Source organism: Neophocaena asiaeorientalis, unplaced genomic scaffold (genome assembly GCF_003031525.2).
Source record: "Neophocaena asiaeorientalis asiaeorientalis breed wild unplaced genomic scaffold, Neophocaena_asiaeorientalis_V1.1 scaffold449, whole genome shotgun sequence".
Lineage (NCBI taxonomy): Eukaryota > Metazoa > Chordata > Mammalia > Artiodactyla > Phocoenidae > Neophocaena > Neophocaena asiaeorientalis.
The window spans coordinates 1,596,276-1,620,434 of NW_020175027.1; the positions used below are offsets into that span (position 1 = coordinate 1,596,276).

The window sequence follows — 24,159 nt, forward strand, 5'->3', positions numbered from 1 at the left end:
TGTACATAGGTTTGTCTCCTCCATTAACCACTAAAGTCTTTGGCCTCATTCATTAAGCCTAATTCTGTTGTGCCCTCACAGTTTACTCTCAAAATCAAAGCCACGTCAATTTAAAATGACTTGGGATTCTTATTTGGATTTTGATGTACTCTTTTTAAGGTTCTATTTTACATTTTCTGCCTTTAGAGGGAAAAAAAATTGGCCAAGAAAATGGAGCCATCTTAAGTAAAAGGAACAGAAGTATTCTTAGAGCCTGTGGTCAAGGCTGGAAAGTGTTGGGGTGTTTTTTTTGGGTGTGTGTGTGTGTGTGTGTGTGTGTGTGTGAGGGTAGTTTATTTTACTAGTGGATGTCAGCTTTAGTTCACTGAAATTCCTCTAAAGACAGACTCCTGAAGCCACCAATTAACAACTGAGTAGCTTAATAGTGATTCTTGTTATCCTTAGAGAATAACCGTTGTAGCAAGACTGCGGTGTATTATGGGGTGCCTGTGGTTAGTTTGCTGATACACTATTAATGAGTCAGTTCACTTATAGAGTAACCCTCCTAATCAGTTGGATGCTGTTCAATAACTCTTACTGTCTTGCCTGAAAAAGTCAATAAGGACCAAATGCATATTATATTGATTTTCCTCTAAGGAATCATTCTTAAAAAATTAATTTTCCAAGTATGTTTATTCCAGGTCTTTGAACAGTGTTTCTCAGTTTTTCAACATAAAAATCTTTTGGCTGCTCCCTAAAGCATTTGATATAACTCTGGGAAGGAGCTTTCCCAAACTATTTAGAGAGCTAGTACCTTCTATGTAGCCCTGAATACCAAAAAGATACTGTAAACCTTTGCTGTTTTGTAGTCTGTTACCAAAAAAAAAAAAAAAAAAAAGGCAGGTAATGGCTTTTTAATATTTGTTTTCCAAACATAAATATGTATATTATAATGGATATGCTTTTTCAGTCCACTCATTTCCCCCTCTCTTCCTAGAGTTTCTTACATACCCTTCCCACTTGCCTAGGATCCAGCCAGTTCACCATTTAATAAGCTTAGCTCTACACTTCCTATTCCTGTTGAGGTTGTTTCTACCTTTAAATCACCATAAACTATGCTCCAATAAGTATTCCTTTACATATGTCCACAGGTCACAGGATCAGTCTCTCGTATACAGTAGTTTTCTTCAGTCAAAGGTATACCAGTATCAGTTCAGATCTGCTAGACCTTCCAACCACACAGACTCTAAAGACAAGCTTGAGAATTCTATTCTTGCATCACTCCAGTCAAGGGGAAAGCTTACCTTATACCCCACAATGTTGCCCTTGTCTTTTAGACATAACCATGTTTAAATCAAAAGTCAAAAGCGTAGTTCACTAATCAAAAATATATAATGATCCTAAGGCTATGTTTTTCAAATTGCAAGTCCAGACCCATGAGGAAGTCATGAAATCATTTTAGAGAGTCACTATCAGGATTGTTTTAATGAACTAGGTTAGAGAGGATAGAAAATATCAGGGAGAATCATGTGTAGTAAAATTAGGATTGTTTCATAAAATTTGGGTCAGTTATAGATCTATGAACATGTGTTTATGTGTGTATAGGATCACATCATAAACTACATTTCTTTTTTTTTTTTTTTTTTGTGGTACGCGCAGGCTCAGCAGCCATGGCTCACGGGTCCAGCCACTCCGCGGCATGTGGGATCTTCCCGGACCGGGGCACAAACCCGTGTCCCCTGCATCGGCAGGCGGACTCTCAACCACTGCACCACCAGGGAAGCCCAATAAACTACATTTCTTACTATGGGTCGCAGTCAAAAAAATGTGAAAAATATACCTCAGAAGGTTTCTGAGGAAAACGCTGTGACCTTGGAAATAGTAACTGATCTTGAGGAAGGTTTGCAGTGAAGGGCTGGGTGTTAGTTTTGCATTCTCTTTCTTGCTGTGGTGTGCCTGTTCCTCTCGCTGTAAGTTGGGGGCTTTCACAGCCAGTGTGCATAAGGCATGTGGGCAGTGTCTGCAGACTACAGGCCCAGCCTCTCGCTTCAAGAAATTCCTAGGTGAATAGGCTAAAAAATGTTTACACATACACACAGACTCCTTCCCTGCCCCATGGCTGGATACCCCATGACTAGATGCTGCAATTAGGTCCATGGATGTTTAAAAGAATTTGAAAACAAACATGATCATCCTAGATGTTTATGACAGAAAGGGAACTCAGTGACTCTCTGTTCCAATACTCATTGATAGACAGGAAAACTGAACCCAGAGCAATAAAAGCTGTGTTTTCTGAGTCACAGAATGTTACATGTAAAACTAAAAGAAGCCACTATGTTGCCAACCCTGGGAAGTATATAATTAATTTGCAATATAGGTAAATTAGAAAGTACAGATTACTAAAAAGATGAAAAACATATATGCATTTTATTCTTTCAAAAATGAGATTATGAGAAAATTTATATGACTTTGGGCTTGGTAGTGACTTTTTAGATACACCAACAAAAGCACAATCCATGAAAAAATAAATAAATAAATAAGTTAGGCTTCATTAAAATTAAAAATATTTGCTCTCCAGAAGACACTGTTAACAGAATGAAAATACAGGTCACAGTTGAAGAAAATCTTTGCAAAACACGTATTCTGGTAAAGGATTGGTATCCAAAATACACAAAGAACTCTTAAAACTCAACAATAAGAAAATGAACAACCCAGGCTTCCCTGGCGGCGCAGTGGTTGAGAATCCCCCTGCCAATGCAGGGGACACTTCCCTGGTCTGGGAAGATCCCACATACCGCGGAGCAACTAAGCCGGTGTGCCACAACTGCTAAGCCTGTGCTCTAGAGCCCACAAGCCACAACTACTGAGCCTGCATGCTGCAACTACTGAAGCCCATGCACCTGGAGCCCGTGCTCTGCCACCACAGTGAGAAGCCTGCGCACCGCAACAAGGAGTGGCCCCTGCTCACTGCAACTAGAGAAAGCCCACGTGCAGCAACAAAGACCCACTACAGTCAAAAATAAATAAATTTAAAAAAGAAAATGAACAACCCAATTTTAAAACAGGCAAGACCTGAACACCTCACCAAAGAAGATATACAGATGGCAAGTAAGCATATCAAAAAATGTTCAATATCATATGTCATTAGAGAACTGAAAATTAAAACAGCTGTAAGATACCACTATACACCTATTAGAATATCCAAATTCCAGAACACTGACAACACCAAATGCTGGTGAGGATGTAGAGCAACAGGAACTCTCGTTCATTGCTGGTAGGAATGCAAAATGGTACTGCCAGTTTGGAAGACGGTTTGGTGGTTTCCTGCAAAACTAAACATACTCTTACTATATGATCCAGTAATTGTGTTTCTTGCTATTTACCCAAATTAATTGAAAACTTATGTGCATACAAAAACCTACACACAAATATTTATAACAGCTTTACAACACAAACTTAGAAGCAACCAATATATCCTTCAATAGGTGAATGGCTAATCAAACTGTGGTAAATCTATACAATGAAATATTACTCAGCCTTAAAAAGAAATGAACTATCAAGCCATTTAAGACGTGGAGGAAATACATATCACTAAGTGAAAGAAGCAAAATGAAAAGGCTACATACTATGATTACAACTATATAATGTCTGGAAAAGGCAAAACTATGGAGACAATAAAAATATCAGTGGTCAACAAACATTCAAAAATGGGCAATGGACTTGAATAGACAATTCTCCAAAGAAGATATTAAGCACATGAAAAGATGCTCAACATCATTAGTCATTACAGAAATGCAAATCCAAACCACAATGAGATACCATTCCAAATCCATGATGATGGCTACTATCAAAAAAAAACAAAAACAGAAAATAACTGTTGGTGAGGATGTGGAAAATCTGGAACCCCTGTGTACTGCAGGTGGGAATGTAAAATGGTGCAGCTGCTGTGGAAAATAATTTGGCAGCAGTTCCTCTGAAAGTTAAACATAGAATTACCATATGATCCAGCAATTCCACTCCTAGGCATATACCTAAAGGAATTGAAAATGGGCTCAGACACCTGGTCACCAATGTTCAACAGCAGCATTTCTTGCAACAGCCAAAAGGTGGAACCAACACAAGTGTCCATCAATGGATAAACAGATAAACAAAATGCAATATATACATACAATAGACTATTATCTAGCCTAAAAAGTAACTGAATTCCGATACTTGCTACAACATGGACGAACCTTGAACGCACTATGCTAAGCAAAATAAGACAGACACAGAAGGGCAAATATTAACAAATGGGACCTCATTAAACTCAAAAGTTTTTGCACAGCAAAAGAAACCATAAACAAAACGAAAAGACAACCCACAGAATGGGGGGAAATATCTGCGAATGATATGACCAACAAGGGATTAATCTCCAAAATTTACAAGCAGCTCATGCAGCTCAATAGCAAAAAAACAAACAACCCAATCAAAAAATGGGCAGAAGACCTCAACAGACATTTCTCCAAAGAAGATATACAGATGGCCAAGAGGCACATGAAAAGATGCTCAACATCGCTAATTATTAGAAAAATGCAAATCAAAACTACGAGATACCACCTCATACCAGTCAAAATGGCCATCATCAAAAAGTCTACAAACAATAAATGCTGGAGCAGCTGTAGAGAAAAAGGGAACCCTCCTACACTGTTGGTAGGAATGTAAATTGGTATAGCCACTATGGAGAACAGTATGGAGGTTCTTTAAGAGACTAAAAATAGAGCTACCATATCATCCAGCAATCCTACTCCTGGGCATATATCCGGAGAAAAACAAGATTTGAAAGGATACATGCACCCCAGTGTTCACTGCAGTGCTGTTTACAATAGCCAAGACATGGAAGCAACCTAAATATCCATCGACAGATGAAGGGATACAGAAGATGTGGTACATATTGGGTTGGCCAAAAAGTTCGTTCAGGCTTTTCTGTAACATCATACGGAAAAACCCAAATGAACTTTTTGGCCAATCCAATATATACAATGGAATATTACTCAGCCATTGAAAAGAATGAAACAATGCAGTTTGCAGCAACATGGACGGAGCTGGAGATTATCATACTAAGTGAAGTAAGTCAGACAGAGAAAAACAAATATCACATGATATCGCTTATATGTGGAATCTTAAAAAAAATTACATAAATGAACGTATTTACAAAACAGAAACAGACTCACAGACTTAGAAAACAAACTTATGGTTACCAGGGTGGGGGAAGGGATAGATTGGTAGTTTGGGATTGACAGGTACATACTGCTATATTTAAAATAGATAACCAACAAGGACCTACTGCATAGCACAGGGAACTCCACTCAATACTCCGCAATAACCTAAATGGGAGAAGAATTTGAAAAATAATAGATACATGTGTAACTGAATCACTTTGTGGTACACCTGAAACTAACACAACATTGTTAACTATACTCCAATATAAAATAAAAATTAAAAAGAAAAAGATCAATGGTTGCCAGGGCTTTGGGGGAAGGGAGAAAGGGATGAATAGGTGGAACAAAGGGGATTTTTAGGGCAATGAAACTCTTCTGATACTGTAATGGTGGATATATGTCATAAAACCCATGTATAACACAAATAGTGAACCCTAACATAAGCTATGGATGTTAGTTAATAATAATTTATCAGTATTGTCTTATCAGTTTTAACAAATGTACCACACTAAATGCACAATGTTAGTAATAGGGAAAACTGTGTATGTGACCAAGGATGAGGAAGTATATGGGAACTCTGTACATGCTGCCTAATATTTCTGCAAACCTAAAACCGCTCTCTAAAAGTCTATTAATATTTTTTACATTAGGTGCAGACAAATACCGTTTGATTCCACTCATACAAGGTACCTAGAATAGTCAAATTCATAGTGTCAGAAAGTACATTGGTAGATGCCAGGGGCTGGGGGTGTGGAGGTGGGGAGTGGGAATGGGGAGTTAGTGTTTAATGGGGATAGAGTTTCAGTTTAGGAAGGTGAAAAATTCGGGAAATGGATGATGGTGAGAGTTGCATAACAATGTCAATGTACTTAGTGCCACTGAACTGTACAGTTAAATATGGTTAAAGTAGTATGTTTTACATTATGTGGCTTTTACCACAGTAAAAAAAATTTTTTTAAGTCTGTTAATATCTTTTATATGAGACTATAACATGGATATTTTTGTAACTTGCTTTTTTCCACTACTATGTTCATATATATTATTAGCATATTTCCAGGGATTCAGCCTGGACAGGGTGGCGATGGGAAAGTTAGTCAAGGATAGAAATGAGGCTGTGGAAGGAGGATGATTCAGAGGATGTGGGAATTTAGGGGCAGGGGATGTTTTATTCAAAAGACCCACAGAGGAGAGGGACTAGAATTTGAGTGAACCAACAGACTAACTGAGCCCTTGAGTCTGAGCATCTCCAGCAAGCTGGGAATTCGAGCAGGGCAGGGAATTTCAGTTCATGCTCAGGGAGTCCCAGTCCCCTGCTGGCAAGAGGCTGGCATGACAGGATTGAGCAAGTCACTCCTGAGCTCAGCAACAACCTTCCTGCTAGGGTGGAGTGAGCATGTACAAAAGACAAGCAATCATGATGGTCAGTTGTCTGAAATTTCCTAACAGGAATCTGCTGAGGCACGTGGGAGCCTGTGAGGGACCATGGGAAGGCTGGTCCACTTAAGCCAGGATGTGTGCACATTAACCTTGGCTTCCCACCTGACGCTGCTGTGACCCTTCTGAGTCACATTCCTTCGCCTGGGCATCCTCCTGCGTGGCTCTCAGCCCAACTCCCACCAGGCAGGGAGGATGTGCCTGTCACAAGACTTCCTATGATCTTTGGGGATGTTTTAGGAAAACACCGAAGAGTGTGGTTCAGTCGGCCTGGGCCCTGTGCCCCTCACCCTGGGGGCCACAATAGGGGCTGGGCCCCCCACCCTTAGGCACAGAATCACCATTCAGGGACTTCCCTGGTGGCGTAGTAGTTAAGAATCCGCTTGCCAATGCAGGAGACACAGGTTCAAGCCCTGGTCCAGGAAGATCCCACATGCCATGGAGCAACTAAGCCCATGCGCCACAACTACTGAGCTTACGTGCCTAGAGCCCGTGCTCCGCAACAAGAGAAGCCACCGCAACGAGAAGCCCGTGCACTGCAACGAAGAGTAACCCCCACTTGACGCAACTAGAGAAAGCCCATATGCAGCAACGAAGACCCAACGCAGCCAAAATAAATAAACAGAAATTGTTAAAAAAAAAAAAAGAATCACCATTCAGAGGAGGGATACATTCATGCTTCTTTCCATCTGGCTTTTCTGCATCCTGCTAGCAGTGGATACACTTTGCTAAGTGCTGAGTCCTATCAGAGGAAGAGATTCCTGCCCCTGCCTCCTGGTTTGATGGTATGTTGAGCCATCCTGGATTTCCTTAGGAAACAGTGAGGCAGGGCATCCCACAGTCCCCCATACCACACCATGAGGAAGCCACAGCACTTCCTGCCCTTACTCTCCTCTGTGGTAGGTCAGATGGTGGGAATGCAGAGAGGTGCCACCTTCTGAGAGAAATGAGGTGTCCAAAACAGAGTTCCCTCCCAAACACTCAGGGCAGCCTCTTTATCTTTCTGCGTCCCAGTCTCTCCTCCCACCCCCAAACATGCCTGGTGTCTGAACACTAGGATGCCACACCTGCCCCCTTTCTGTGTCCCTAGTCCCATCCTCTTTCTCATGTTCTGTGCACCTAGAGTTTCTCTGTGATCTCTCTTGCTGATCCAGTGTTCCAAGGGCACATTCAACCACCCTTTTATACCCACATGGGCCCTCAGTTGGCCACCAACTCCTAGGCCCTAATAGAAACTTGCCATGGTAACTTCCAGAATCTACCTCTACTTCTGCCTTCAGCTTTGGTTCTCCATACTACTCCTTCCACCCCATAGCCATGGTACCTTCCCAGATCCTCACTTACCCTTTTGAGTCTTTGCCCAAATTCTGTTACATGTGAGCACAACCCTTCTTCTATACACGAAGTCTTACCTCATTAATGCCTCCTTCCTTCTACTAACCACCAGCAAAGTGTCTGTGCTTTTTCCAAGGCCATCTCATGAACTTGGACATGCACTCCCATCCCCTCCCCTCTACACCACTACATGGCTCCAGCAGTTCTCCCTGCATCATCAGTTGACCCCTCCTCGACTGCATCATTTCTGTCAACATCCAACATCTTATGTCTCTCATCTTTAAAAAAAAAAAAAAAAACCCTCTCTGGGTTCCACTTCCTCCTACAGCTCCAGCCCTTCTTCTGCACCTCTGTGGAACAAACCTCCTTTGAAGGAATTGATTACACTTGCTATCACACTTGCTATCACACTTGCTATCACCAATTGCTCTCCTCTCATTCTCTCTTGAATCCACTCCACTTCACCTCCATCACACGCGAGTCTGTTCTTCTCAAGGCCATGAGTGATCTCTGTGCTGCTAAATCTAGTGGTCAACTCCACACCCTCATCTTACTTGGCCAATTCACAACTTTTCATGCAATTGATCATTTTCTCCTTGCAATATGCCAGGATGCCACACTTTTCTGGATTTCCTCCTTCCTCCCTGGCTCCTGCTTTTCAGTCTCCTCTGCTTACTTGTTCCTCTTTTTCTTCCCAATTTCTTAAGGTTGGAATGTCCCAGAGCCAAGTCCCTAGATCTCTCCTTCACTGATACTCATTCCTTTAGTAACCTTATCTGGTTCCACAATTATACATCCATCTCTCCATCTCTTTCTCTCTCTCTCCAGCCAGGATGCTCCCTGAGCACTATAAGGCTTCTGGGTTGAGAACAGACTGTTGGAGATATGGTCTCAGGAAGAAGCAGGAGATTGTGAAACTATTGTAGTATTAGTAGCAGCAGAGGAGGTAAGACAAGGTCATTTTCTGAATTTTGAAGGTAGAGACAACAGGATTTACTAATAGACCAGAAGCAGATTGTTAGAAGCAAAAGTCATGGCTGACACCAATATTTCTGGTCTGAACAACTGGCAAGAGAAAGGTGCCATTAACTGATGTGGGAGCAGGTTTGGTATGTGTGATTGGGTAGTGGTGGTGGTCTGGGGAGTCAGTTCACTTTTGAAACAAATACTGGACATCCGAGTATATACACTTTTGATTAGACAATTTGGGCATATGAGACTGTCTACCCCATAAGATAATGATCTGCATGGAGGCAAGGCCTGTGTCTAGGTGACTGTTGTGTCTGGCATAGTTCCTGGCACACAGTAAGTACTCAAACATTTTAATTGTTGAATGCAAGATGCCTCTCGAAGTCATTTTTATTGTGACTCTTTGGAGACATTATCATCAACTGATTTTCGTTCTAGGAGGCATTTATTCCATGCAGCTGAAAGGCAGTGGGGGGTCAAACAGGTAACAGGGCTACAGCAAGCTCCCAGATGGGTTACCCCTTAAAATCTAATCAATAACAACAGGGTGCAGAGAGGGGAGATTCTATCAATTGCTTCTGACATCTATCATATTAGCTATGTGCCTTTGATAAACACAAAGCACCTCCTCAAGAATGAAGCACTGTTAACACTCCTCTAAAAACCTTCCCTCCGGATTGTGGGAATATATAAAAGTTATCAATGAATTGTGCCTGTGGGCCAAAAGTGCACTGGATTCTTGGCTACTACTTCTTGTACTACATCATGCACACTTTGCTCCTCTGGGGCCCAAAGACAACACGGGAAGCCATGACAGAAGTCAAGCCTGATCTTTACCTTCAGCGCACCTTAGACGAGGGTCTCCCTTCTCTGCTCAAGTCCCTTTATCCACAGTCCAGGGTGGAGCTGAAAGAGTTGTGTGGAATGCTGGCCCATTTGTAAAATGGGTTTAAGCTCCCATACCATATGGGAAGTACAATCTACCTCCTCTACTCTCTCCATCACATATCACATTAAAAACAAAGAGGCACAAACAGGTGGTTCTTTGCTTAGAGGTACACAGTATATTTGGAGAGGGCCCTGCCTCACCTGCATATTAATGGCAATGATGATGACAGCCTTCTTCAGGAGGATGCAGAAGTTTGGGAACCTATGAACTCCTTTTTCCTGGACTGGGTATTCTCCTTGTATAGACAAGTACCTTCTGCTGAGGTGAGAGTTGAGACATGGGATGGATTTTCTGGCTGAGTGGCACAAGTCAGCTGAGGACAGTGCTTGGAGCTGTTGCAGGAAAGGCGCAGGAACCAGGATTGGCTGGACTGAAGGGAGTGTCACTGGAACTCATTGTCTAGGCACTGGAGGGCATCAAAGAAGGCCACTCCTTCCTCCTCCTTCTCAGACTGAGCTCCCCTCACAGGGCATTTGGTGGGAGGTGGTCTCTTCTCAACATTTTCTGTCTTGGTTTTGGCTACCTTCTCATCCTTAGAGAGGAGAATGGATTCCTTATGCCCTTGACCTTTCACCTTGGGGTTAATCCAGTGTGTAAAGTGCTTCATCTTATTTCCCAGTCCAGCTTCTGCAGCTTCTGTAAGGGTAGGGCACTTGTGAGTATGGACTGTCTTTACCAGACCCTGCTCTTGGCCCTACAAAGTGTGGCCCTACAAATTTTGGCCCTGCAAAGCTTGGATCTGAAAAATGTGGCTCCTTTAAATGCTGGACTTGCAAAATGTGGGCCAGTAAGTTGGTCCTGTAAGATCTGGCCCTTTAAGCCCTGAACACTCCAGATCTGACATTCTCAGGAATCCTTGTTTGGGTGAGGTCATTCAACTTGCCCTAACAGCCTTACAGACTATTCTTATCTGGTCCTTTTGTCCCAAGGAATCCTGGAGGATGCTCTAGGAACTCAAGGTAAAGGGAGAAGCTGGTGAAGGTACTGACAGGGGGCACTAAGCTGACAGGATGGAGATGGTGGCTCTAAAGATCCAGACAGATCCTTGCTAGTCCCTACTCACTCAACACAACCATCCTGGCCAAACTAAAATTTTACCTGAGAAAGATCCTGGAGATACATTTGGGAAGTCAGGGGCTCTGGGGGTTCTACTTAGAAGTGTCCCTACTGGAACCTTGGCAGGGTAGATGTTCTCTCTGGCTGGAGAGAGACTCGGCGCTGCACCCCCTTCTCTGTGATTCTCTGATGCTTTGAGTTTCCCTGGGTCCTCTGTTCTCCCTGCTGGTGCAGGGAGTTATTCTCACCTTTGCAGAGGCCTGGGGCTCAGGGATCTTCCAGGCAGGGGTTGTTCACACTGGCCTCCAGCTGAACACAAGCACCTGGGCCTCTGTTATGTCCCCACTGGGCTGTGAGATCTTGGAGGCCCATGGGAAGAACCATTAGGACTGCTCTGGAACTAGCTTGCTTTTGGTTCTGCTGCACTGCACAGGATTTATACACTGCTGCCTACATGAGATTGAGCCAGAGACTCTGTTGGGCCCCCAACAGGCCCAGGCACCATCTTTGTGATTGGAGATTGGCTAGTGATTGCCAGGGCCATAGCCTTGGAGAGTGCCACAGTACAAAGAGCCCACAGTTCTGACAGGAAGGCCAAAACTTGTCTCCAGTTTCTCAAAGGCTCCCTGGGAGGGCACCTAGGTAGGTGCTAATCAAGGTGATCAGTAACACCATCTGGTGAGGCTTACTGCTGCTAGTTAAGGCCTGCCAGTATTCAGGGTGTCACTTCCTAGTCCATGTAGGGACTGATTGCTGCCTCTATGTCTAAGGACTTACTTTCCGGGGTGCAAGAGAGCCGAGTTGCTGCCAGGGCCCCTGGAATTCTGCAGACCCAGTGATTTGAGTCCCAACCGCTGCAGATGTGGGCAGGGACAATCCCCTAGCAGATCCTCTCATATTTTTAGCCAATATGGCTCTACAACATCACCATGGCCTGGGAAGCAACTGTGGGCTGGCACTACTGGCCACAATAGATCAGAAGAGGCCACTATCCCCTCTGGCCTCTGGGTCTGCAGGCTAGGGGACACTCACCCTGGTCAGTGTGCTGCACTGGGGCAGGGGCTGCTGGTCAGCAGGGGATAGAAGCAACTGGATGGACTGCTGGATCTTCTGGGGCAGACCCCAGCAATGGTAAATCAAACGGCCAAATCAACCACTTCTGAAGGTGGAACTCCACCAGCTCAGGGCATGCTCCAGGAAAATACTACCTTGCTCTTGAGGACTGAAATGGGCTTCCCCAAACAGGTAGGCCCCTAAGTCTCAGGAGACAGGCTTCAGCATGTCTCAGGGCTTATGCTGTATGGTTCTATGCATCTACAGAGATCTCTGGGCAACAGCTGGCAAGCCCCACAGAAGCTGGAGCTGCCTTTGAAGTGAAGGTGCCACTGCAAGGCTTCACACTTGGCTAGAGTCAGAAATGGGACATTGACATAGGCTTGTTGATAGAAAGATAAAGAAGCCGAAATTCAGGTATGTGGGAAGAAGGTGGGTCTAACTGAGGTAAGAGGAAATTTTAGACAGTTTGGAGATTAACAAATCATTGAAGAAAAAGAAACCAGGCTCCACTTTTGTGGCAAAGATGTCTAGGGGTGGACCAGGGACTCAATGTGCATAAAAGAGGAACCATAGAAAGGTAGCTGTGTTCTGCTGCAGACAGGACACTGAGGCCTCAGCATGACCCCCAAGCAATGGACAGAGACCACTTATAAACTGAAAGATGATAGAGGGTAGAGCCAGAGTCACAGAGTTTGGGATTTGTTTGCAGTGACATCTGCACTGGATCCATAGTGTATCCGTGAAAAACAGAAAGTTTGGGTGGACTTGCTTACCTCCCATGAACCCCAGGTCAGGGAGATAAAAGCCCATCTTTTCAACAGAGGCCTTAGAGGTAGCATTCATGATGAAAGAAATGGTAGTGTTTTCCCCCAGGCTTGGAAAATTTGGGGGCCGTGTGACGTAAGTTGCCACAGGAATCTTCCACAGATCCTGGGAGCCCTCAGGTGTAGAAATGCATGCATTTATATACACATACTTAAAGATACATCAGGGATTTGGGGACAAAGGAACATGAGATGAAGGGAATGAAAGGTCATGGGGTATTTTACGTTTGTGAGCTTTGGGTTCAGGGAAAGAAAGGGAATCAGATATTCAAGGGCTGCTGGCCTTATTTCTCTGGAACACATTCAGAGTTGCTCTTCTTCTTGTCTTGCTGGTTCACAGGAATCCTAGGCTCTTCAAGGCTTGAAGAAGACAGAGCTCCCACGTCCCAGGGTACCTCTGGCCCTTGACATTCCTGCCTTAGCTGCTGGTCGTCCGCCCAGTATTCGTGGATGCTGACTGCACTGGCAGACTTGGTGGTTGACTTAGTGGCTGACCTGGCAACTAACTGGGTTAAGGATTTCTGACTTGTTAGTGATGACACTATGCGGGTTGCTGATGGAAGCGAAAGCTCTTTGGAGTGCAGGGAATCCTGACTCTGCTCAAAAGAGAGACTGGACGTGGACAAAACCTCTAGGCAAGAGGAGCCCTGCGATGTCCCCAAAGAAGTAGTGGTGGTCAGGGTGTTCTCACCCGATAGCAATTGCTGAATCTCCACAGCCACAGCGTTGCAGGTTTGGCAGCAGGGACCTGTACACAGGATCTGCCGCACGCTCCCCTCCTGAGGAAGCCAGCCCTGGCTGGGAAGGGAAACATGGCAACCGTTTGTTACAGATGGAATGACATCTGCCTCTTTTCAAGGGTGTGGCCTGGAGATTGACACTGCTCCCCTTAGCCCTGTAAACTCTGAGGCCTGCACCCACTGGGTGTTTACTCATCTACTTTTCTTCCCAGGGAAATGTCACTTGGCAAGTTATGGTGTGCTGGACTGAGAGCCTGGGGCTTGTTGGGCAAAGTCTCAGACAACTGAAAGGAACGCAGGGCCTTGAGAGCCTGGGAGGTGGGTGAGTTCTCTGCTGACCTGTGCTGAGTAGCTGAACTAGGAGAAGGCAACCAGGCAGATGGGGGAGCCAATGGTTAGCTGATGGCGCAGCACCAGGAACATCACCAGATAGAACCTGGAGTCAGCCTCGTTTGGGGCTACAGAGGTCCTTGTGGGAACTCTGCATTCTGGGGATTACAGGGCATACACAACATCTCTTGGAAGACAATCCCTATTCTCTAGAGATCTTAAGAGGGGGACAATATGACAAGCTCCTGCCTGAGGGCTGTCCCAGGAACTGGCCTCCCTGAAGACAAAACCAGAGGAGGTACGTCAGCAGGGTCCAGGGGTCTGCCCTTGAAAGGGTCTAGCTGTAAAGAGAATATGAAAATGATGACTGATCTATGCACTTAATTAATTATCTATCCTTGTCTTGTGGTTGAGTGAAAACCCATGTAGTTTTAAATCCTGCACTAGTCAAATCCTGAATTCCAGGACCTTTGTGAGCCTAGCCCAGAGCAGAACTGCAGGACTCCTGTCTCCTGAGACGTCTGATCCCACCCTCTCCTCTGGGAACCCCCAACCAGTGTCCAGACTCCACTGTGTCTGGCTACGTCCCAGCCATTATGCTCCTCCCCAACCCTGCCCCAGGCCAAGCGGAGAAATGATCACAGGCCAGGCTGGGAGATGGGAGACTGCAAAGAGCAAGAGATCACCTTCTCATGACAGAGAGCAGCTCCCACGGCTTCTCAGCTTCTTCCCGGGAAAGTCTCCTAGCTGAGAAACCAGCAGACAGTGTTACATGGAACGGGAGAGGATTCAGGGACATCCTACAGGAAGCTGGAGACCTCTGAATGACAGGAGACGGCAAACCCCAACAGCCAGTGCTCTGAGGCATGTCTGACTACAACTTAACCAGGTATGATGTGCTCTCCTGGACCTAATCTCCTTTGACCTTCACAACCACACTGTGAGTGAGACAGCATCATCATGCCCATTTTATGGATAACAAGACTGAGAGCTGAAGTGACGTCCACTGGGTCATAAAACTAGTAAATGACACAGTTAAGGACAGAGCCTTTACTTCCTCACTCCCCTACTTCCTCTTCACTCCCAGGGGTAAGGTGGAGAATTCTGGAACATTCCCAGGCTCTGATTTCCCACCCAAAAAAGTCTTCTGGGAGAATCTGTCAACTTGGGGAATTGGGCCTTCAGTGGTTAGAGCACCTGGTGCCTGGCACCAGGGGTCATTGAGGGACAGGGTTCATGGGAGCCTCATCCACAGTGGAGAGAAGTCAGAGCAGAGACTGCGACGTTACCTCTTGAAGTTTTATCTTTAGCCCTTTGTTTGACTCTCTGGTGATGCTTAAAGGCAAAAGACAGTGTGAAGCTGGGGTGCTCTCTTCTTTTCATGTCTAAACTGAGACAAAACCTGCAAATATTTCCCAAGCTTTTTCTGTGTTCCAATTTTACACATTCTCCTACCTTTCTTTTTGCTACTCTACCTTTTTCACACCATCATTTCCTTTCTCTTATTTCTGATTCATTTTTAGGATCATCATACACCATACCTCCACCCCCATTCCCTGAACAAGTTCTGTGGAGAGATCAGGATAAGACAAGAGAAAGGGAGGAATGGTGGTACAGTAGCCAAAGGACCTTAGCCATCCAAGGCCCTAAATGTCCACCAACCAGAGGAATCACCCAAATATGAAGCTGTTCTGGGATCCAGTGAGGAAACTTATACCATTAAAAAAAAAACAGGAGTAAGGGGTTAAGGGTAACAAGAGAGAGTGAGGGGATAAAACCTTGTTTAAGGCTTAATTGGTTCAGTTGTAGTCATAGTGTTTCCCTACCCAGCAGCAGCTCCTGTTAGGTCCCAATATTAAATCTTGGTGATTCTTTCTCACTTGCCAAATAATTAATGCAATAATGATGATGGAACCATAAGTGTAAAGAGGATATCCAACATCCCACAGAATAAAGGTAGGCCTCAACATAATCTAAACCTCACTAGCCATCCCCCTTTCTAGGCTTCCTAGGCTTTCAGGGTCTTAGAACCTAATGCCTCCAAATTCTAGACCTATCATCTCTGCTCCACAGAGCACAGAACCAGACCAGTAGACTGCATCACAAAGCCCTCCTGTTTCCCATCATGCATAGCATCACAGACCTTTATTTGTCTAGGAGAAACTCATGTGACACAGTGCAAAGCCTGAGCCTAAAAGTGCCAAGTCACAGGAAGCAAATACTCTTTCATGCTGTATTCTCTATATCCTGTTGGCTCAGTCTTCTTCTTTCAGATAACAGTCTGGCATCTATCCCCAGATAACTGAGTCTTTATGTACACTGCATGCCCTAAAACAGAGACAGTGGCTACTGTCTCTCTTCCTCCTACTACAAAGGAACTCCATGAACTATATCACCTGTGCTGGGAAGATAACTAGAAAACACACAAGAGGACAGGGCACACATTGTCTTGTTAAGTCTTGGACAGTGAAGGTTTTGATGCCACAGGCAACAGGTAGTCAGTATCAAGAGGTTCAGGAAAAGAACAGTGATTAATGTGACAAAGAAAGGACATAGCTTCTGTTTTAAATAACTTACTGAAGAGTTAAAGAAGGAGTCCTCCCAGTCTCATCCCTAAGCTGGACAGTGTCAAAGGTACAAAAACATTTGAGTTATGTTACCTGTCTGCTCTCAAGACACTTAAAAACCTAGTTTCAAAGACAAGATTAATTCACAATCAAGAACCCACCTTATTAAGAGTTGAATCAAGAACCAGCCTTACTAGGGGTTGGGAAAGAGAGATGTAGGGAGTTATTTAATGGGTACAAAGTTTCTGTATGGGATGATGAAAAAGTTCTGAAAATGGATGGTGGTGATGGTTGCACAGCACTGTGAATGTCCTTAATGTCAGTGACAAGTACACTTAAAAGTGGTTAAAATAGTAAAGTTTATATTGAGTATATTTTACCACAATTTAAAAAACAAAAGGCCAAGAAAACCCAATTGTTAGCATGAGGGGGTTTTTTGCTACCTATAAGGAAGAATATTCTGAAAATAATTTGGCAAAATAATGGATTAGTGAATGTTTTTCTTAAATGTCCTTTTTTACAGAACAAAATAAATACAAAATAGATTCTTACATTTAAGATAATTTAAGAAGAGTCTCACCGTGAAGACGGGATGAATTTGAGCCATTTCAACATCTTTCCTGAACTTGTAAATTCCATAATACAGGAATGAGAAGACTTTTCCAACTAAAGAGCACTGAATGACAGGTTAACAATAATCAGTGAAAAAGCATCTTGCATCAGCTTTTTAGCAGTAGATCAAGATACGTACAAAGTGGCTTGAATCTTTTATTACTGGTGTTATTCCTACCAAACCAAGCTCTGGCTTCCTGCAGCTGCTGCCGGCCTCTATGCTGCTGCAAAGGTTCTCAGTCTCCTGTTAATCTGACCCGGTATGGCACTGCGTGGTACTTGGGGTCCTCCTTCCCTGGACTATGAATGTAGGTAATTAATAAACTTCATTCAGTCTTATAGGTCCAGTGCTCGTTCGGACATCCCCAGAACCCCAGGGTTACCAATGGGATGAAGAGGAGGTGCATAGGACTCTATATGTCCTACACAACCAGCTCCTGCTTCCTGCAGCTACTGCTGCAACACTGCTTAGTCTCCCATTTGCCTGACCTCTTTGCCCCAGACAAAATCACCAAATTTGGCAACATTGGCACCAGCTCCAACGAGTATACTATTTACTTAACAGATAATCCACAGCCACTGTCATCCCACTAAACTGTTAAAACCATATGCTGCAAACTGCTCTATAGCAACTTACCCACCCTTGCTCCTCTGTCTCAGAGCCGAGGTAGAGTCAAATGACAATCTTATGCCTTTCTGCAGAGCAGACTTTTAGTACTGGTTTACTTATTGACTTGGTACCCACTGACGGAGGGTGCTTATGTGGATACGACAGTGGGATCAGCGTCTTCCTAAACAAGGGCACATTCATGTAATGAACACACTATCGTTTTTCTTTTTTTAATGGATCATTTCTTTTTTCTTTATTTATTTAATCTATTTATTTTTGGCTGCGTTGGGTCTTCGTTGCGGTGAGCAGGCCCCTCATTGCGGTGGCTTCTCTTGTTGCGGAGCACGGGCTCTAGACGCGCGGGCTTCAGTAGTTGTGGCACGCGGGCTCAGTAGTTGTGGCTCGTGGGCTCTAGAGCACAGTCTCAGTAGCTGTTGCACACGGGCTTAGTTGCTCTGTGGCATGTGGGATCTTCCCGGACCAGGGATCGAACCTGTGTCCCCTGCATTGGCAGGTGGATTCTTAACCACTACACCACCAGGGAAGTCCACACACTGTCTTTTTTTTTTTTTTAAACATCTTTATTGGAGTATAATTGCTTTACAATGGTGTGTTAGTTTCTGCTGTATAACAAAGTGAATCAGCTATACGTATACATATATCCCCATATCCCCTCCCTCTTGCATCTCCCTCCCACCCTCCTTATCCCTCCCCTCTAGGTGGACACAAAGCACCGAGCTGATCTCCCTGTGCTATGCGGCTGCTTCCCACTAGCTATTTTACATTTGGTAGTGTATATATATGTCCATGCCGCTCTCTCACTTCGTCCCAGCTTACCCTTCCCTCTCCGTCCCAGCTTACCCTTCCCTCTCCCCGTGTCCTCAAGTCCATTCTCTATGTCTGCATCTTTATTCCTGTCCTGCCCCTAGGTTCTTCAGAACCAGTTTTGTTTTGTTTTTATTTTAGATTCCATATATATGTGTTAGCACACGGTATTTGTTTTTCTCTTTCTGACTTACTTCACTCTGTATGACAGACTCTAGGTCCATCCACCTCACTACAAATAACTCAACTTAGTTTCTTTTTATGGATGAGTAATATTCCATTGTATATATGTGCCACATCTTCTTTATCCATTCATCTGTTGATGGACACTTTAGGTTGCTTCCATGTCCTGGCTATTGTAAACAGAGCTGCAGTAAACATTGTGGTACATGACTCTTTTTGAATTATGGTTTTCTCAGGGTATATGCCCAGTAGTGGGATTGCTGGGTCGTATGGTAGTTCTATTTTTAGTTTTTTAAGGAACCTCCATACTGTTCTCCATAGTGGCTGTATCAATTTACATTCCCACCAACAGTGCAAGAGGGTTCCCTTTTCTCCACACCCTCTCCAGCATCAACTGTTTGTAGATTTTTTGATGATGGCCACTGTTGCTTTTAATGATGTGGGCATGGACCTTCAGCTTTGCCCTTCCTGCCTCATGGTTTATCGTGAACGGCAAACAAGGGAGATGAAGTACATCAAAGGTCTCTGTGGACTCTGGAGGGCTACACAACTGTAAAGGATTCAGATTCGTCTGTTTCTAGAAAACTTGCTAAAGCTGGACCCTGCTTGCATGATAATGCTACAGTGCCACAATTACTGTAATAGTAGAATTTCTTCAGGAAACTGTTCATGATTACTGATTCATATGCACCATGGGTCATATCACAGCCCGATAAAGAAAATTCCTGACAGGACACTGATGTGATTTTGTCCCTCCACACAAGCCTTACTTAGGAGTTTTGCTGTGTCTCATTCTCAGAAAACACTAGTGAATACCTTAGATGTCTCAGGGACAGAGGGGACAGAGGTATAGCTGCTTCCATTCAGAAGCAACATTTTTTATATGCTAGCATTTTTATTAATGCCCAAGAGTTGGACAGGAAGAGTTGGACACACTCCAGAGTAGTATCTGCAAGACCACCAGCGCTTCACAGCAGGTTACTACGCTACACAGAAGTGTAGCAAGCATCTAGGGGCACTAGAGGGCAGCACTTGCCCACCCAATGAGTCCCGAGGACTCCGTTTCAGGAACTTTAAAAGGCCATCTGTTCCAGTGGCTCTCAATCCTGGCCTTACATCAGAATCACTGGGAAGCTTGTGAAAATATACATTTCCTGGCCTCACCCCAGGCTTAATGAATCAGAATCTCTAGGGGCACAGTCTTTCAATCTATGTATTAAATAAGTGTCAAAAATAATCCTCAAGCAATAGAGCACTGGGCTTTGGGGTGTGTATTGGGGAGCAAATGGCCTCCAAAGAGCAACAATTCTTCCTCCCACCCAAGATTTACTGAGATATAATTGGCACATAACATTGTATTAGTTTAAGGGAAACAACATAATAATTTGATGTATGTAAGTATTGTGAAATGGTTACCACAATAAGTTTAGTTAACATCCATCACCTTAGAGTTATAATTTTTTTCTTATAATAAGAACTTTTAAGATCTACTCTTTCAGCAACTTTCAAATATATTAACTACAGTCACCAGGCTATACATTAGACCCCCAGAACTTATTAATCTTATAACTGGCATTTTGTCCCTTTTGATCACCTTCATCCATTTCTCCCATCCCCACTCCCTGACACTGGCAACCACCAATCTGTTCTCTGTCTGAATGAGTTTGGTGTTTTTTTTAGATTCCATATATAAGTGAGATCACATAACATTTGTCTTTCTCTGTCTGACTTACTTCACTTAGCATATGCTGTCAAGGGCCATCCGTGTTGTTGCAAATGGCAGGATTTCCTTCTTTTTTATGGCTGAAAAATATTCCATGATATCATCTTCTTTATCCATTCATCTGTCAATGGACGCTTAGGTTGTTTCCATGTCTTACCTATTATAAATAATGCTGCAATGAGCATGAGTGTACAGCTATCTCTTGTAGATAGTGATATCACTTCCTTCAGATATATAACCAGAAGTGGGATTGCTGGATGAAATTTGAAACAACTATCTGTGGGTGATGTTATAAAAAAAAAATTCTCCTATAATAGGTAAGCTTGGCCATCTCTGGCAATGACCTAACTTAGACAGTGATCTGTAAATGCAAGTTAAGAATTCAGGAACACACGGAAGAAAGGAGAATTGACCCTGACTGAGAAAAAGTACTATGTGCCAGGCCCTTTACACACATCACCTCATTCAGTCCTTACCCTCAACCAGACCCAGGTACTGTTATCCCATGTTATATAGGAGGAAACTGAATCACCTGTAAGTAAAGTAACACTAGTCTGAGGTCACGTAGCAACTTAGTGATGGATAAAAAGTTTGTTTCTAAACTCCACTAAGCCTTGCAACCTTCAATTCAATCAAGTTGAGAGGAAATGGACATAACATATGATTATAAGATGTTTGAAACTGCAGACTACTCACATGTCCAGTTGTTTTTGAAAAGAAGGGCCACAGTAATAAAAGGACTCTAAAACAGGAGCGAAAGAGCAAGGCTGGGTCCAAAGGTGTCCAATGTCGTCCAGGTCATACCTACTTCTCATCAGGTATGTCCCCCAGGGGCAACAGCCCAGTGACATTAGCATCTGAGACTATCCCATTCACACGCCTGGCTTGATTACAGGCTCATCAAGTGCCTTCTGACTAGAATGTAACTTACAGTGTAAATGAACCTGACCTATACGAAGAGAATGACCTGACTAGCATGTAGGAGTATTCCAGGTCCCTCGGGATTGTATTTCTCAATATAAATTCGTAAATTAGCATGATGATTTTATGACTCAGCCTCCTTTCAGTTTAATTTCAGTTGGTAATTCAGTTTAAATACAGTTGGTTTCTTCAGGAAACCAACTGGCTCAGAGAACCTTGACAACATGTAGTCTTTCTACTTGCACAGCTGAGGAACACTGACTCCTAGTTCTCCCTCCTTTCCGTTCCTCCTAGTTCTCCCTCCTTTCCGTTCCTCCTAGTTAGTCTCCACTCTCCTGACCAGTTGCAGAGGCAGGGAGGGCAATTCTAAACACGAGGCTGCTGCAAAGACCACAATCCCCGGCCTCCCGCAGAGGAGAGCAGCACCACTATTTCTCAGTCTGAGCTACCTTCCTCTGTGTGCCTCAGTTTTTTCCCATTAGTACAGAGTAGTATCTATCAAAGGCTATTTATTGAATAAAGCATTTGGGTGGGGGGGGAGAGTAATAAATGTTATCCATAAGTGAATCCCGATAACTTAAAAGTAGGAAATAACAGTTAGTTATACAGAAACATTCAAAATATCTCAGAATGTGCCTGGTACAGTAAACTACTATATAAATCTCCTCTAAAGAGGAGAGAGGTTATTTTTGGCTGAAGTGATCTGGGAAAGCTCCATGTTGTAGAAAATGGCATTTAAACTGGTGCTTGAAAAAGACAGAGGATTTTAATACGTGGAATTGGAAGAGAGTGATCCACATGCAGGAGTCAGCATGGATAAAGCGGCTGGTGCCTCTGTGTAATGATATGTGGAAATAACAGAAGGATTCCTGAAATATTTATTTTACTATGGGTACATTTTATTTTGTATATATTCGATCTCAATGAAGTGAGGTTTAGATTTCTTTTGGTCTTTGTGTGAAAACTGAGGTAGTAGATATCTCCTTGTGGATGTGTTTTTCTGCATCATGTGGACATGAACTGTGTAGATGGGTCTCCTGAATCTGACCATATGTGTTTCTAGGTATAAATTCTGCATGCGTGCATTTCTCTACAGACTTTTTGATCTTTGTGGGTGTGTGCACATGCAGTCCTGAAGGAATGGGAAGGAAAGAGAGAGGAAGGAGTAGAGGTGAGAAGGAGAAGAAAGAGAGGAAAGGGAGTGAGAAGCTGTTGAGCTGACCTCTGTCCAAAGCCCAAATGTGAAACTCCTACATATCATTAGTATTTTAAGTAGTTGATAACTGATTGTCCTATTGACCTTGGAAGTTCTTTTTCTAATAATAAAACATTCATTGGTAAAAGGCTAGTGTTTCAAACTGCTATGTTTTATCCATCACATTCTATGTCTTTTCATTTGTCCTTCCTTTCACCCAATTTAGTCCTCTTTTTGGATTTTTTTTTTTCGTTTGGTGTCTTATTTTCTTATCCTCCCAGACCTATTAATTTCTTTATTGGAATTTTGTCTTTCTGTAAGTTTTTCCTTTCTCTTCTCACTTATGGAGCTAATACCATACCCCACCCATACCCCAGAAAACAAATGTTTTTAAATTGCGAAAGGGGTACTTCTTGTTGTAAAGATATTTTAGGCTCAATCTTAGGCGTTTATCTTCACTGCCATGGTGGATTCAACAGATTTTAATTGGGTGCTTTGGTGTATGTTAAAGGCATTGTTCTAGTTACTGAAGAAACAGAGAAAAATGCCTATAATAGCCAACCAATTATATTAATGATCATCTTTAACTAAAGTAACAAGCTTTTCTTTTCTCCAGACATAGAAGAAAACTAGAAGACAGAAAAGCAAGAGTGATTTAGCTAGTATTTCCATGGGCATCTACTACATATCATCTTAAGAAAACTGAGGTAGCAAATAATCATCCAGTGAATTTGCATATTTTTACATATTTGTTAATATACTGCCATTCCAAGAAATGAGAGTAAATCAAAATTATATTTAGTGAGCAGTATTTTTGCATCTGTTTCTTAGAAATAGTTCAGGTATCCAAAGATGGGTTTTTAATTAACTTAATCATTTGTTTAATGATTAAGCTCTTAAGGTTAAAGATCTGGAAATATAATTTTAGCTAATATATCCTTATGAGTTCTAGAATTGTAAGGATTTCATAATAATTTCAGAAAAATGACTTGAAAATTGCTCAAACTTAATAAAAGTCATAAATTTACAAATTCAAAATGTTCAGTGAGCTCCAAACAGGGCAAATTAAAAGAAAACCATGCCCAGACACATCATAATCAAGTTTCTTAAAACCAAAGATAAAGAAATCTTGAAAACAACAAGAGAAAAATACTACATTACACAGAGGACTCAAATCAATAAAATTAGAAATAAAAAAGGAGAAGTTACAACTGACATCACAGAAATACAAAGGATCATAAGAGAGTACTACAAGCCAATATGCCAATAAAATGGACAACCTGAAAGAAATGGACAAATTCTTAGAAAAGTACAACCTTCCAAGACTGAACCAGGAAGAAACAGAAAATATGAACAGACAAATCACAAGTAATGAAATTGAAACTGTGATTAAAAATCTTCCAACAAACAAAAATCCAGGACCAGATGTCTTCACAGGTGAATTGTATCAAAGATTAGGGAGGAGCTAACACCTATCCTTCTCAAACTCTTCCAAAAAATCAGAGGATTACTCCCAAACTGATTCTAGGAGGCCACCATCACCCCGATACCAAAACCAGACAAAGATATCACAAAGAAAGAAAATTACAGGCCAATACCACTGATGAACATAGACGCAAAAATCCTCAACAAAATACTAGCAAACCGAATCCA

At 42.9% G+C, this 24,159-nt stretch overlaps 1 protein-coding gene across 1 annotated transcript; it reads right to left on the reverse strand.

Moving 5' to 3' along the window:
- Positions 1-10,039: 10,039 nt before the first annotated feature.
- On the reverse strand, positions 10,040-15,840 carry SPATA31F3 (SPATA31 subfamily F member 3). The gene is given in 5 exon segments (XM_024762949.1): positions 10,040-10,500; positions 13,084-13,598; positions 14,557-14,617; positions 15,160-15,205; positions 15,697-15,840. Coding segments are annotated over 5 exon segments (1,227 nt in total).
- Between the last annotated feature and the right edge of the window lie 8,319 nt (positions 15,841-24,159).